Source organism: Prinia subflava, chromosome 16, assembly GCF_021018805.1.
Source record: "Prinia subflava isolate CZ2003 ecotype Zambia chromosome 16, Cam_Psub_1.2, whole genome shotgun sequence".
Taxonomy (NCBI): domain Eukaryota; kingdom Metazoa; phylum Chordata; class Aves; order Passeriformes; family Cisticolidae; genus Prinia; species Prinia subflava.
In genome coordinates, this window is record NC_086262.1 from 12,206,295 (window position 1) to 12,222,851 (window position 16,557).

General features: G+C 46.8%; 1 protein-coding gene across 4 annotated transcripts in view; it reads right to left on the reverse strand.

The window, feature by feature from the left end:
• Window positions 1-16,557, reverse strand: part of GLRA1 (glycine receptor alpha 1) — a 38,793-nt gene that overhangs the window by 9,696 nt on the left and 12,540 nt on the right. For 2 of the 4 annotated variants that reach the window (XM_063413715.1, XM_063413714.1), the window contains exons 1-2: window positions 11,463-11,556; window positions 7,272-7,339 (exon numbers count right to left, since the gene is read on the reverse strand). In XM_063413715.1, coding sequence (XP_063269785.1) covers window positions 7,272-7,339; window positions 11,463-11,541 — 147 coding nt within the window. In that variant the 5' untranslated portion in view covers window positions 11,542-11,556. Of the gene's footprint in view, window positions 1-7,271; window positions 7,340-11,462; window positions 11,594-16,557 lie in introns of those variants that run through there. The other 2 variants (XM_063413712.1, XM_063413713.1) reach the window with 2 other exon arrangements.

A 16,557-nucleotide genomic window follows, 5' to 3' on the forward strand; every position in this document is an offset into this window, starting at 1 on the left:
ATAGTTGTTCTCATGATGAAGGGTGTCTTTGCTGCCTTCCTAACACGAATGCACTTTGAAGACTTTTATCAGGAGACAGTTAATGGAGGGTGTTTGTGTTTGATGTGCTTGCTGGAGTCTGACACCTGCTGCAGGCAGGAGAGAGGCTCCCCTGGCTCTGCCACCAGGGCTGCTCTTCCCACCTGAAGAACAGCTCTGGAGCTGAAGGGTGCCTGTGCAGGAGAGACTTCCTGAGGCTGCTGCTGCCTCAGGAGCTCCCCTGACTGTGGAGCTGCAGCCTCTTGTCCAGGAGGACACGAGCCTCGTGGTGTCCAGTGGCACTGGGGGCTGGGGGAGGACTGTGCTGGGTGCTCTGTGCTTTGGAAGAGGCACCCCCTAGCCAAGCACACGGTCCAGAGTCTGTTTCAGGCACCTTGGTGCCATCTGCATCCTCAGAGAGCAGAAGCTGCTAATGACATTAATGATTGTGACAACAGCAAATGAGCCACGGGCTTGACGCTAAAAGGAGCAGACCTCTGGACATAAAAAAGAGTTGCAACACTCTTTCCTGTTGCTGATATTCCAAATGTCACCTTGACAAGTCCTAGTGCATCCCTCTGACTTAATTATTCATCTCTGTCGACCCTGGATAATATGTCTGGAGGAAATGAGAATAGCTGGGGACAGCTGGGGACCAGGGCTCAGCACAGGCCCATCACACAGGCCTGGAAAAGGAAAAGAACCATCAATTCCCACTTTCCACAGCAGGCAGCAGCTCCCAGAACTACGTGTTTATTTTCAATTCTCCCTTTTCTGTGTGTTGCAGGCAGGGGAAATCAATGTCACTGACCTAATAGGTAGAAAGCAAAAGGTTGTTTTGCTTATTCAGCTACAAATAAGCTAGATGCTAGCAGGTCAGCTCCAGTTTGGGGCTTCTGTCATGTACAACACAAATTAAACTCATGTTTGGAAGAAACTTCAGTGGTAGCTGCCCAGAAGTGTGCTCTGCCTGATGGAGCAGTAGAAGGGGGGAGGGAGTAGAGCCAAATTCCCTACAACAGCCTGAGTTACTGTGGGAAGCTTTGTTCATGGAGTAAGTTCACTGCTTTGGCTGCACACCTTGCCAAAAGGACAGGAAAGGGTGAGATAGGAGGTGTTGAATGGTTCATGTTGCCACCATAGCAGGCAGGAGAGGACACAGGAAGAAGATAGCCATAGTCCTTGTCACCATGGGGAGGCATCTCAATTAAATGCTTGTGGGGCAGGTGAAAATTAACTTCTCACAGTGGATGGCTGTGAGAAGGCCCCTCCTAACTCACCCCCAGAGTCCTCATGTCCTGCTGAGAACAGCCCAGGGGCACCTTGTGAATCTGTGGTGTGAGAAACTGCACCACCTCCACCCCAGGGATGTGCAGCAGCCTGGGGAGTGACTCTGGTTTGGGTCACTCTGTGCTCCTCCTTTGGAGACAAGTGTTTGCTGTGGATATTTTTTGTGTTGGAATGCAGAAAACAAAGCATTTATGTTGTGATATAAAAAAGCCAAGGACAAAGAAATATGATGCATGCACTGAATGCAATTCTCTGGCTTTGACATTTCAGGGCATTAATATTTTACCTCTGTGTGTGCATTTATGCAGATCTTCCTACTCAGGGAGTTTATTCCACAGTCCTGGCCTGCCCACTGAGAACATGATTTTCTCCCAGATGCCTTTGCCTTTATGTCCTTGCCCTGCAGTGTTGAAGGTTCTGAGCAGTGTTTTAGGTTTCTTGTGTCCAGCCTTATTTGAACATAAATGTAAAACGCAGCAGTGTGACTGCAAACTGGACATGACACTGCCTGAGGAGCCAGCAGAAGGCATGAGAGCAGTCAGGGCACGTCTGTGCTGTGACACAGGCTAGGAGAAGGGTTCCAGTGTTCTGCACCAGCTGAGGATCCTCTGTGCTGAAAGCTTTGTCCTCAGCATTGCAGTCAGGCTCAGAGGTGATGAGCCAAGCAACGCTCATTCCTTGGCTACCTGGAGATATGCAGCATTTCTCCTGGATGCTGCTATAGGACATCTTCATTAGCATCCCCAGGAAGACACGGTTATTCCTAAATGATGGACAGCATTGGCCAATTTCTGATGTGAACTTTCAAGCAAAGAAAAAAAAGAGGTTTGACTGGGGCTGCAAACTTGGCAAAAAAAAAAAAATCTCTTTCTCCATATCCTTCTTATCCCTGATGTTCCTCATTTGTGTGCCTATCACATCCAGGCATTGATTATCTTGTGCAGCCTGCTCCTCTGGCTGGCTTGGGAGAGGGGAGCAGCAGCTCTGAGCAGTGGAGGCATTCAGGAGCTCTGCAATTTGGCACAAAGGCATTTTGCTCCCAAGAGGGAAATGACACAAGGCAGGAAGAGAATAACTGGAGTGATCAAAGTAGTTCAATTTGATAATGCTGAAATGAAATTCTGCTTAGTGACCTCGCAAGGAGACAAGGAAACAGAAGATCATTGGAAACCTTCCCTTCCCAGGATCCCATTCCCTGACACCTTCTGCTGGAAGCAGAAGGGATGGAACCTCTCAGGACACTCAATAGATTTTCCCTCCTGACTCAGGGGTCCTGGCAGAGCAGCCTCTGCACTGAACAGTTTTGGGGAGAGATTTCCCCTTTGATAAATTTATATTTTGCTGATGAATAAAACAGGGTAGAGTTTACCCCTGTTACCCCCCTCTACCTTCCTTCTGAAGGGGATTCTGGGACCCCGCCTGGGCAACAGAGCATGAGGGACTTTATTAGCATTGAGTTAATTCTCTAGAATGGGGATGAACAAATATTTTGAAGGTAATAACCTGCCTTGCCAAGGAGCACTACAGCAGACTAAAAAATCCACAAGCACACCAGGAGCAGCCCTAGGAGGGGTTAATAGCCAAGTGGCCAATTTGTGTGAAACCACAGGCAAGGGGAGGAGGAGTCTGTGTCAGAGAAGGGCAGGCACCTGGTGAGGAGTGGGAGCTGTACCCTGGTGCTTAATAAGTGTGGGGATTTTTATGCTAGAACCCAAAGCAGAAAAGTGAGGAATATATCTCTTTCTGAGCCAATAAAGCTGCTGGGATGTGAGTTATAGCCAGCATCCAGAATTGCAAATGTGGGTATTTAGTAGTGAGGTCTTTTTTTTCAGCTTGAGGGGGTTTTGTGTCCTTCTATTTAAGTTGCACGGTCCTATTTCATGGCTTCTTTATGTTGTTTTTTCTTTTCCCCCTCCCTTCTCCATTAGTGCAAAGGCAAACTCCAGACACAGACAGCTGGAACCCTCCATGGCTAACCCTGAGATGGCAGCAGACTGTGAGCTGTTGTGAAAACCTTTTCATTTTGTGTTGTGTGACTTGTTAGGTGCTTATCATCTCTGTGGGACTGATGGTTGGGTTTAAGAATGACTGACTGCAGGAAATTTTCCTCAGAACCTAACTTTTGCTACAGCTTTGTGCATTGAAACTCATATCTTTTGCTGATTTCGCAGTGAGTGGGACCAGTATTAAATGTGTGACCCCATCAGAATCTCTGCTGCACTGGGGTTTGTGGGTCTTGATTGAATTTCTTGGTCTGTTTTGCAGGATGCTTTGTTTTCTCGTTGGAAATCTCATGTGCAGCTGTCTCTGAACAAGCACTTAACATTTGGACAGTTGCAGCCTCCAGCTTCTCCTGTCCTCAGGAGATGCTGGGAGCCCAGTTGTGCCTGTGCTGCAGCTGGCTGGAAGGTCACATTTGCTTTGCTCTTTTCAGATGAGATAACTATGGCATGAAAGCAGCAGAAATGAATTTGCATATTTATACTGTGTCTAAGGGAGGCTGTCCCAGCTTCTGTGATTTTTCTTTCTTTTTCAGACTGTTCTTTGCTGTGTGTGGATCCTTTTTAAAAGAAGAGTCTAGAAAAGCTCATCCTGACTCCAGCTGCTAGCACTGCTAGGTGATGATATAAAAATATATTTCTTCTTCTCCCTGTGCTTCCACTGTGTACAAAATGTTTCCAGCTGCCCAAGCCAGTGGAAGACCATAAAACTACAGCTGAGAGTGAGCAAGGGCATTGCCTAATTTCAAGTTTGCTGTTAAAGCAGGGAGTTTATTAATGAAATGCTCAGATAATCCTATCACTTGCCTCATGCCCCTAAGAAAAGCCAGAGCTGGTGCAGTTTATTCACTTAAAACCCAAGACCTGTTCCCGAGGTGCTTCACTTCCATTTATTTGTAATGAGGAATTTCTGCATTTGCTGTAGGTTTCACAATCTGGTATGGCTGGGGAGTCGTTGATGCTTTTGAACAGCAAAAAGGGATTTAAGAGCTTGTGTTTGGGGGTTGTTTGGTGTTTGTCATAAAAATAATTGGAGAGAGTGGCTGCATCTTGCACTTGTCCTTGGGAATCCCTTGCTGTTGGATGCACTGCTGCAGTGATGCCTTGGGACAGGAGTGTCTGCACTCATCTGGCTGCTGGGGCTGGTCCTCTCCTTCCCTTTGGAGCCCTGGCTGGGCTCAGGGATGTGTTCCCAGTCTCAGCCTCCCTTGTCCTTAGAGCTCCAGGCAAGTGAGGCTGGATGCAAGCTCTGAGCTGCAATCCAACATAAATGTCCAATCAATTATGTGCACCACTAGAGGCTTTTATGTTGGGTCTCCAGCTCTGCAGGATGCTTAAAGGAGTTACTTCCCTTGCTCTAAATCAGCTCTGCCTTAGGAATTCAATTTGGTGGATGACTTTGCCTTTTAATTTTTTTTTAAGTTCCCCCTACCCTTGCAGCAGTTTTCAGATCTCCATTTCTTGCCTCAATCATTTTGAACCTTTGTGGGGCAGATAGCAGCTTCCTGCCCACTCTGGGGAGTTTGTGCCTTCTCTTGGCTGCAACACATTTTCTTTCCTTCTGAGGTTTGTGGACCCAGCTGTCTGCATCCAATGCCTGGGGTTTTTCTATTTTTCTGTTCTCCTCTTCCTCTACCATCCATGAGGCCTCAAGCCATAAGTGAGCACTCGCCCTCTAATTTCTCTAATCCTGTGCGTGTTGAGCTCGTGGTTTACACTGATTTATGATATTCAACCAGTGTAAACTTAGAAGGGAGCAGTGGTATTTTCTGTAGGAAGTATCAGCCCACTATGGAGATATTTTAAAGCCTTCTCTAACTGCATGTGGGTTACCCATAAAACCCTGTGACTTCTCCTGCAGGTAATAGTAATGAAATATAAGGTGATGTAGTACTCAGACCTGAACCTGACCTTAGAGTGCCTAATGATGGGGGTTTAAAACATAATTTTCTTTCTCTTTTTGGGCAGTGAAGCAGCTGGGGGAGTTTTGCCATCATCAGTCCCAGGAGTCAGTGATAGGCTATGGTAAAACACTGATTTGCCCCTCTCCATTTTGCAAGCTGCCACCCCTTCCTCTGATGTCTGACCACTTGTTCCACTTGTTTGAATTCAAGATGGTCAGGCCTGTCTCAGAAGCCCCTCAAGACAGGACAGTGTGTTCTTCCCAGAAACTTTGTTGGGTAGCTGACCCTGCCTGCTTGTCCTGCTGCAGGGAGGGATTGGCTGCTCTGCAGAGCAAATCCCAGGTTACAAATCCCCAGGACCTCTCCAGCGTGCTGAGATCTCCTTTTCAGCTGTTTCAGTACCTGTGTTTCTTGTGTTGCTGTTGGTGTTTACAAGCAGAGCTGCTGCTCCCACACAGCAGCATTAGCTCAGGCTGTGTGCAGTGCTGCATCACCCTGACATCTGGGCTGGCTTGTCAGAGCTGCCTCGGGTGTTTCCAGGCACAGCAATGTGCCCACAGGGTGTTCTTGCCTTCCCATGGGAATGGTTTTTTTCCATGGAAGGCTGCCTATGAAGTGAGTGGCATCTGGATATGATAGCAAGTCCCTGCAGCGTGTCTTGGGGGTGAACTGCATCTCTCTTGTGCTGGTCTGTGCTCATTTTATGGAGCATCCTGCTTACAGGGATCATGTGGCATCTTTGGCTGCTCCAGTGCATCTTGCAGTGTGGGACAGATGCACTGACACACACGTCACTGGAATGTGCTCTGCACATTGCACAGATCCTCTGTGGGCTCATCCTGCTCCCCTCACTCTGGATTGGTGTGTGGGAACAGCGTTTCTTGCTTGTAATGCCAGAGGAGGTGACAATAAACAGTGAATTAGGAACAGATGTGTATTTCAGTGGCAGTTCTTCCTCTTTTGCTTTATATACCATGGGGTCCATGCTACACTCCTCACCTGTGAGCTCTGACAAATCCTGCAGGCCAGACAGGAAATCTGTTTCCTTGTGCTTGGACAGAATAACAGCTTTTGTTTTCTCCTCCACTACCAGAACTGAGCTGTCCCAACCCAAATATTTCCAGCAGAATGATGAAGTGTCAGAGGAGCCTTATAACCTGAGCTGTGGCTCTCCTCTGACTGTGGTGTGCATGCCAAGTCATTTGTTCAAGTCAAGGGATGTGATCTATATGCAAAGCCTAAAACTTCCTGCCTGAATGCACAAAATGCCTGGAGCTGGAGCCTTGCATTCTTCATTCAGCATTTTTCTAGAAAAAGAATTACCAGAGGGTAATTAAACACCATATTTCTGGATTATCTTTAATTAGCACAGCAGTAAGGCACAGTACCTCCAGAGTTTTCCTTTGCTGTTCACTGGTTATGTCACAACCAATCTTTAATAGTTTTCAGATGGAGCAATTATCTCCTGTTCTAGTGATCCTCTGCTCCTAGTTCCTTGCCAATTAGATACAGCCTTTAGCCATGCTCACTAATTTTGTATGAAGTGAGCCCTAACTCAGAAATATTGGTTTTGATTTTCTACTAAAAATCATTGTCTACCAGAAATATGTCTCCAAGAAAACAATCCTCTTGATCATTTATATAATAATTATCTTAATCTTTGTGAATCTGAAGTCCTGGTGCAAGCTGAGTTTGAGTTCAGCTGATTTCCCTTCTCTTTGAATCCAGATTAATTTTGGATTTATGCCCACTTAAACACAAAGTATCTGTAACTGTCGCTGAGCTTGGAGCCTTGGGCAAATCTTCAGACAAAGATTATTTGTTTTCCTTTCTGACCCTTGTCCTTTGCCCATGGAGTGTTTTTGTAAAATGTAGATGGAGACTGTGTGATCTGCAGCTACATGAAATGAGCCTTGTGTGTTGACCATTAATTTACTCAAACTTGGAGTAAGCTTGGGAGCACTGAGTATTTTCCCCTGATCACTCTGAGGAGAAGGGTGATGCTGCATTTTCTGGGAGTGCAGTGAGGCTGAGCAGCTGTGCTGGGATTTTTACTTACCATGGTTGTTTCTGCAATCGAACCAAAGCTGTTGATGAAAATGTTGCAGCTGACGTTCACTGGTGGGCCTGCATGACAAACACAGATTGGAACAGCAGTTCACTGTGTGCTCCTGACACAAAGGGTTCCCACTCTGTGGAGATAAAACCTGCTGTGGGAACGGAGTGACTGAGGGGTGAGCAGGGGAGCAGGGCCAGGGTGACCCAGCCAAGTCTAGTCCTGGTTCTGACACCAGTTTGTCACCAGCCAGTGCTGTCCTCTGCCTCTGCTTTCCTGTTTGGCAGAGTTTATAGAGAATTGTTCAGATGAACAGGAGTAGATCAGAGCCAGCCAGGACAGTTTCTAGGTATCCTGACCTGGCTATATGGGTGGCAATCTCACCTTGAACTTGATAGCAAAGTATCCCAGAATAGAGCTGAGAGACAACTAGCTTATTTAGAGCTAGACCTATGAAATACTCATTGTTGCTGGACTAGGATGATGTGCTCCCATCAAAGGCAGTGCAGCAGAGTGAGCTGTAGGGATCAGGCTGGCTGAAGCAGCAATTACCCCACATGGTGGTGGTGTGGGGGAGCTGATACTGCCTGCTTCACCCTCCGCATCCTCAGACAGCAGGGTGGGACTGGCTGCTCAGCAGGGTAAATCCCAAAGACCTTTCCAATGCCCTGAGATCTCCTTTTTGGACGTTGCAGTACCTGTGTTTCTAGTGTTGCTGTTGGTGTTTCCAAACAGAATTTCCTGTAAACCCCAAACCCCAGGTGATGATCCTGATCCAGGCTGTTAGGGCTCAGAGGTGGGTGGGAGAATTCAGAGCTCTGCCAGCAGAATTCTCTGGCTGCCCTGTTAGGGCAGAAGGTAATCCTGGTCTCTGGGCCATGCCTCTGCTGGGCTTGATTTGTTTCAGACCAAAGCTTTGCTCACCCTGCTCATATTGGAGAAGTTAAGGGGTCTCCAGAGGAAAGGAGTGAGGGTTAAGGGATGAGGAGATTGTGGTTTGGGGGCATGGGGGTCAGTCTGGTTGTGTGGTACTGATGCCCAAAGGTGTGACTGGAAGTGTTTCACAACATTGCCTGGAAAATCTGAAGTGGGAATGCTGCATTTACACAGAGGGAGATGCCAAGAACTGCAGTTCAGCACAGAGCAAAAAGCTGGGGAATATTTTGGAACCAGGGTACACCTGCTGCCTGGCAAACCTGTGGCTTGGCTGCACATAATGAGAGGATTTTTGTAGAGGGTTGAAGCAAAAGGGGTCTCTGCTTTGGGGGCTGCCAAAAACTACTATAAACACTGCCCAGATGTGGTGGGGAAAGGCAGCCCAGGCAGAGAGCAGAGACACTGCCCCAGGGACCAAGGCCCCCTTTTAAACCAGAGTTAATCTCCTATCATCCCTCTGACAGGTGCTTCTGGGAAGATAAGATCTGTGAAAGTAGAGAGCATGGATTTTCAGATTATTCCCCCATTTTCCATGGAGTCAGGGATGGTGTCTGCATTTCAAACACTGCCTGGTGGCTCAGCCTGCTGGGGGAGTGATGTTCCTGTTAAGGTCACATCTGCAGTCAGGCAGTTGCTGCAGCATGAAATACTGGGGGGGAGGAATGGCTTTAACGAGAGCCTTGTGCCTCTAATCAGTGCAAACTTCCTCCTGTGTGGAAATTAATGGATTTTCCTGATTACTGAGGAACATTTGGAGCTTGGTTTTCTCCTCTTCATTTCCCTTTTTTCCTCTCCCACTTTGGCCTCCTCTGAAAGTTTGTGCCCGTCCCCTGCAGTGGTGCTCTCTGCTGGGGTTTTCTTGGTGTGAGTGCCAGGCAGTCTGAGCAGGCTGCTGTCTAACCAGCCCCAGACAGGCACTGCCAGCTCAGAGCATCTCACACTGTTCAGTCTGTGCAGCTTTCTCCAGACTGTTAAACACTGGCATGAGCTGAGCTGCCAGACACAAAAATTGTATTTTTCCCCCCTCCTCCTGCCTTTACCACCCTCTCTTATCCAGAAATTTATCCATAGGCTGAAAGCACACAGTTAACAGGATTTAGTACTTGTTTCATCCCCTCTGTTGAGCTCAGGGGCATTGTTTTTCTGTTCTGGATCCATTCATGAACCACATAAAAGGTTCTTGAATGTGTGATTCCCCTCCCAAAGGGCACAGTGTAAGGAAAACACTGAGCTGATCTCCTGGATGACTGCACATGCTTGTGACTGACAGGTATGCAATATTTTGGTGTCCCTGACCCAGTGCTGACATAAAGCTGAGTGTGGGCTGGGTTTGGCCCCGTGCATGTGAAGGCTCCTTGGGGCAGCCCAGCTCTTGTTGAGGCACTGAGCTCTTCTCAGTGTGTCTGAGGTCAGCCAGGAGCTCCCTGCAGAGTTTGGTGTTTTTTGGTATTTTTTTAGCCTGTGAGAGGCTCTAGCAAATTCCCTGCCTGCCACTGAAATATCCCTCCTCTGTGCTGGGATGCAGCTGGGAAGGAAGGGAGTTTTCCAGCAGCAGGGATAAGGGCACAGCCTGGGTGAGAGGTCCCCTGCCCAAAGCCTGCCAGGTTCCTCTCTGTCCCTGCTTGAGTTCCTGACTTCATCCTCCAACTTAACCCAAACCCCAAATACTACTTATTTATTCTCAGAATGTGAATCCACAGCTAAGTCTAGACTTTACAGCATTTACAGAAAAGCTGCAATCTCCTTTTTGTTAATCTTCCCCTCCCCAAAAATCAATCTGATATGGATCTTTGGTATTATTTGCATTTAGATCTAAGCAATTAAAACATCCTTATGAGTTACTGCAGTTAATTTAAATGATGTGCTTTGAGAGCTACAACCCCAAGCTCTGTGAAACACCTCCTATGCTTCCCATATAAATTGAAGCCTGATTTATGTGTGGGAGGCTAAGCCAGCAAAACTGCCCTGAGGGGAAGGTGTAGTTCATTGAAATAAAACTGAAATTAAATTATCTCAAATAAAAATGCAATACAGCTGCCTTCAGCAGGAAGTGAATGTATACATTTCATTAAATATTAAAGTTTAATTTGTGCATGTGCATAATTTAGAGGTAGGCAGGTTTACACAGTGGTATTTTAACTCCTTGTGATTTGGATAAGAACAGCAGTGTCCTCTGTCGACTGGTTGGTTCCTGGGACAGAGGGTTCCCACCTTTCTTTGGGTTTAAAAGCCCAGCACAGAGCTTCTTGTTCAAAGCTGGGTGCCAGGTGCTGTCACCAGTGATTAATGGGTCCTGGGAGTGCTGTCAGCCCTTCCAGTGGCTCCAGGGTAGAGGGAAGTGGTTGCAGGAAACAGAAGAAGTGAACAAAAGGAGCTTTGGAAATGGCTGGGCTGAGAGGGGCAGGTCCTGCTTTATCTCTGAGTGTGATTTGGGGCCAAAGAGCCCTGGGATAGGGAGCTCAGTTAAAAAGAAAGGGAAACAAAAAATCATAGAAGGGTTTGAATTGGAAGGATCCTTAAAGATCCTCTGGTTCCATCCTCTCTGCCCTGTGCAGGGACATCTTCCATTAGACCAGGTTGGAAAAGTCATCCAAAAACCCCGTCACAAAACCCCACACCTCACTTGCTAGCAGAGGTGTTTTGAGAAGAAAAGAGGTTTTATTGCCTGTGCCAGGGCCTGACTCAGGGCTGCTTGTCTGCCACGGAATATGGGGCAGACTGGAAAGCTGGGTGGGAAAAACAGAGCAGTGTTGGGCTTAAGAGCCCCTTTACTGTGGGGGACAGGGATGGGTTTGGGCTGCCCCTGGCATCTTGTGGAATTTCTTTGGAGCTGATGGGAGAGGCTGAGCTTAGCTGCAGGGGCTGTAAGGGGGGAACACTGCCTGCCATAAGCAGGTGCTGTGGGCAGTGACTCCAGGGGAAATGAATTTTGGGGATTTTATCTTAACCTCTAAAAGTGTTCAGCTCCCTGCCAGTCACTGCTTGGTTTGACAGGGCCTCTGATCCCTAAATTGAAGCAGGGACTGGGGGGCCCTATGTTTACAGTATGTGAAGTTCTCACAGGGTTGTTTCCACTCTGACATTTGTTGATGTCTTTCCAGACATCTACAGGGATCCATGTGCCATGTATCTTTATACTACATACTTTGTAAAAACAGAAATATTCATATTCCTTATAGCATCAGGAAGATATTAATGAGGATTGCATGCAGTTTTCAGTCCCCAAATGAAAAAAAACCCGCTGGTCTTTTTGCATACCTTTAAAATTTGGTCTGATCCTGGCATCGTATCCCGAAGTTCTCCCCATCAACTTATCCAAGAAATCGGAAGGAGACATGGGTTTGGGGGCAGATCTAGCTGCTGCTTCAGCTTCCTTGGAGGCTGCCAGGCTGTGTAAGTAGAGATAAAGAGGAGGTTTCAGTGTGTATCCCATGCTGGGGAGGGCTTGGGGTCCAGAAACAGAGCAGTCAGCATCTTATTCCTGCTGAGGCAGGATGGGTACCCATGTGAATTCCTAATGAGGCTGGTCTCAGCTAATTTGTTTGCCCAGCCCAAACATCTCCAAATACAGAATCCCAGCTGCCACCAGAGTAGAAGAGAGATGATGAGCAGTGAAAATCCTTTTGTGAGTTTAGGTATAGTTTCTTGGTGTGCTGCTAAATTACAAATGTGAACTCTGGCGCTGAGCTCCACAGGTAAAATACACTCTGAGATTAGCCTTGGGCAGCAATTACTGCTTAATTACAGGGCAAATAGCAAGGAGCATATTCAGTACTGTGACAGTATGATTTTCCAAAAGGCAGGTAGGATCAGAGAAATCTGGAGTGTGAGGTTTAAATGAGCATCACATGCTGGAACAGCTCGTGCAGAGCCTTTGGGGCTGTAGGGAGAGGGGTGGTTCTGCTGATCAGCCCAGCCTTTGCTGTCGGTACCTGCACTGCAGGCTCTGAGTTCAACACAGAACTGGAGTGTCTGGAGTGTGATACTGAAATTTTGCTCATGTTGGGTTGAAGATGAGAGGAAATGGAATCTTTGTGGGACCTGTATGGACTCTGGGGCAGAAAGAGTGAAATTACAAATTTATCTGTAGAAGACAGAAACCCATGGCTGGCAATGCACCTTCTGGCTGGCAAGATGTGCAGGGTGATGATTTGGGTTTAGGAAGTCTGTTGTTGTCATCACACAGGAGCAAGTGACCCTTGGCTTTAGGTGCTCATTCTCAGCTGTGCAGGAAGGTTTGACTTGCTAGAGAGGAACAGACACTATTCAGTACCCTCCCTCTGCTTGTATGGCTCCTACTTGAACATCAGTCTGTTCCCAGGCTGCAAGCGTTGAGTAAAATTGCCTAGATTATCCCAAAAATCCCCCAAATCTCCTATACAATGTGCTTAGGGTGAGCCTGTGGGTTCAGGTGCTGGGTAAAGCCTGCAGGCAGCACTGCAATGCAAATGTACAATGAGCCAAAGGAAGCTGCTCAGGGGGAAGGGGGGCCATTGCTTCACACTCTGCAAAACTCCTGATTTTTTTTAGGTACAAAGGCTGTGAGGGAATGGTGAGGAGTCCCTGGCAGAGAAGATGGGAGGTCTGAGGAAGTTTACAACAGACACAAGCTCTTTGGCTACACGTGTCCTCACAAATGACACCAGAGCCCATTAACAGCATGAGGGCCTCACCTTGGGAAGTTTTGTAGTCAAACCTGCAGGATAGTGCTAAGTACTGACACAAGACCTTTTGGGAAGAATTTGGGACTGTAACTATGCATGGTATTAAATGTGATCTCACCCCCTAAGCTGAGCTCTTCCAATGCAAGTTTGAGCTAAAACCTCAGAGACATGCTGTCTTGACAAAGCCTTGATAAGAGCATTTTGAACCATTCAATTCCTCAGAACTTAAAAAAAAGTCAGATAGGTTTCAACAGTGCTTGGGTGCATAATTTCAAAATCAGGAATGTGGTAATCTGCATTGCATTTTTCTTTTCTGGTGTCAGCAGCAATGGCTTGCCAAGCCTTGGTTTTCAATCCTGCAAACTCACAACTGCAGTCTGGCTCCTTTTACAAGTTGCAACAGAGTTCTCTGATTACTGGATTTTTAACTGTTAAAAAAATTTAATTTGCAGCGAAGAGGGGAGATTAATTCCGGATCACTTCCAGTGAAAGCCTAAATCCAGGATTTAATTCACTCCTTTGTGTACTCCCAACCCATCACCACACTGGATCATATCTGAAGAGGCTGATTCTTTCTCGGTGGTGACCTGCCCAGGTGTGGATCTTGCTTTTCCTACAACCATTTCCCCTTTCTTGTCTTGTCCCCATCTCTGCCCCAAGAAAATGCAAAGCAGAACCAATGTATTTCAGGGGTAGATGGGGCTGTGGAATGGGTGACTTTTTAAATTTAATTCGTTTTTAGAAGGAAAGCAACAGGGCGCAATTGATTTGCAAACGCAGAAGAAAGCTGGGAGTGGGAGGACAATCAATACTGGGCTTGACTACTGCATTCCAATGGAGTGTCTGCATGGCAATGAGTCCAGAGAAAAGATTTCAATTAAGCAGCAAATGACTTGGTAATCAAAGACTTCTGCCACTTCAGCAAGATGCCAGACAGTGCAATACACTGATTTCTTCTCACTAACTGTAGACTGGATGAAGTATGTGTAAACGGAAAATGTGTGTGGGAGGAGAGAGGCAATACAAACCTAATAAGCATCTAATAATCTTTAAGTGGAAAAAGATAATTAGAAACTGCAATTCCCCTGGCATTTGTTTTAAAAAATGAGGTGGAAAAGCACAGAAATCGGTGCCCATATTTCCTGTAAATTCAATGTGAAAGCCTCTGCTGGATATATTCACCCCACTTCCAGTGAGGGAGTCTGTATTTCTTAGGTGCCATTTTCTGATCCTTTCTGCATCAAAGCTGCAAATAAATTAATTTGATGGGCTCAGTTCCTGCATGGAAATAAATATTTGGATAACTGAAGCTCAGAAACCTCTGGGAGAGGACTACCCTCTCACAGCCCCCCTGCTTTCTGCAGCTTCGTGCCCATCCCTGTGACCAGTCCCTGGGAGCACCTTTGGGGATGTGCTGAAACTGTCACACCAGGCTTCAGTGTCTTGATGCATGTTTTAAAATCTGTCTGGCTGCTGCGTGGTGTTGACCTGGGAATGGGGAGTTCTGAGTTCCCTCCCGTTTCTGTTTGGTTACGAGATGCTTTCCTGAAACTTGACTCCCCCTGGATGTAACAAGAAAAGACAAGGAAGCAGTGCACAGGGAGCAGCAAAGCCTTTCTAGAAGCAGGCAGCTGAGTCTACTCTCTGTCTTAGAAATAATGGCAGAAAACACCCCTGGGAGCTACAGAGAGGCTGATCCATCCCACTGATGGATTCCAACAGAGCCCCAAAATCTTCACTCTGGTTGTGACAGCTGAGCTTTGCAATGGCAGCTAAGCTCAGACAGCACCCAAAAAATCTGCCAGCTTCCTCTGTCTCCCAGGACTGTCTGGACTAGTGTTTTATGCACTGCCTTTGGAGCTTCCTGGGATTTTCTCCATCCCTCAGTCCTTCCAGAACACCCTCGAGAGCCCCACAGGACTGTTCATCTCCTGGCTCAGCAGAGATGAGGAGAGGGAAATTGCCAAGTGGTTTGAAAATTATTGGTGATGGAAGAGAATTGGAAATTTAGTGTGGGTTGTGTTACTTGGAGAGAAGATTTACTCTGTGAATAAACAAAGGGAGGCAAAGGCTTTAACAAACCCACGGAGGATGGAGTTTGGTGTAAGAGTTGTCTGAGCCGAGCATCTCGGCGCATTCTAATAGAAGGCAGACAGAGGCTTATCTTATTTATGCTGCTGTAATCCCTAGTGGATCTGGCTGAGAAAGTGCCATCAGGCAATCATCACAGCAGCTACAATGGGAAGGATCTCTTCAAAGGGTCGATGAACTAGCATAATCTTTTGTGATATTAATGCTGGTGTGTAAGCAGACACCAGCAAGCCCCGGGGAGGTCCAGCCCACGAGCAGGATGTGACAGTGGTGGAGATGAGCACCCAGCAGATCAGGATTGCATCCCTTAAAACAGAGCAGTCAGGCTTTGCAGGGCACTTATTGCTGGTTTTTCTCAGCCTATACAGGCACTGTTTACTGTGTCTGCATCATTTTGTTTCAGCTAAACAGATGATGTATCCTTATAAACAATTATTTGGTTTAGAAAGTGGCTCTTCTGCAGTCTGGATGTGTCTGTTCACTTGATTCCTGGCTCCCCAGTTGGCTGTTTCCTTCTCTTCCTCCTCCTATTTGCAGGATCCTTGAGCAATATTTTCATACTTTCTTTTTTTTTTTTTTTTTTGGCCGTGGCCATGGTTGTCCATCTAATTAAGTCAAACATCACAAAATGCCCTGTTCTGGCTGAATGCTGATACTGAGAAATACATTTTTCTTTTTTTTTATTTCCAAAGAGGAGTGATGAAGGAATTTAATTAGCACAGGGCCTCTATTCCCTTGTCAAATAATTTAATTGTTAATCATTAATTCTGAGTGTAGAAAAATTATGTCTGGCAGCAGAAACAAACTGTTGCAAAACAAGTGTTTGCAGAGGAAATATTTCTCTGCAAAGTGTGGAAGGCTCAGGTCCCTGTGAAAGTAAAGTGGTGCCACTTCTCCAGAGAAGCTGGGGAAATATAAAATACCTCACCCCCTACCCTGGCTCTGTGCTGCTCAGCAAAGGTTTCTGAAGGGGTTTGTTTGTTTGTTTGTTTTAAATTTTTGAAACACAGCAAACCAGAAACCTTGGCAGGGATGTGTTGGGAATAAAGTTCAAGTGAGCTGCCTCTCACATTTGTCCTTCAAATGTGACGTGTTCTTTCAGTAGCTATCCCAGGGGAGGGAAATATCCATCATGTCTGAGGCAGGCTGAGGTGTGAGGAATAACTGCTTCCCCCATTACCTTCAAAGCCAGGCTAGGGCTGTGCTGGGCTTGGGGACACAGGAGAATTTTATTTTATTGACTCCAGCAGGCTCTGAGAGGTGCAGTTGAGAACATCAGCTAGCACAGGAAGGCATCGTGCTGTCCATGATTAACAAGTGCAGCCCAGGGGAACTCTCTTCTTCCTCCTCCTGGACCCTCTCCCTGGGCACAGAGGCCTCTGAGCAGCTCCTGGGGCTCAGCAGAGCCCAGCCTGGATTCAGAGGCAGCTGGGGCTGCCTGTCTCCCTCTTCTCCTCTGCAGCAGGAAGGACAGATTGTCCTGGCAAACAGAAAAAGGGGCAGCCCTAAACTCTGCACCCAGACATTTATTTCTGACTGCTTACCAACATGCTTTCTGGAGAGGAATGCTGCCAGACCCTTGCTGGGAAGGCTTGGCA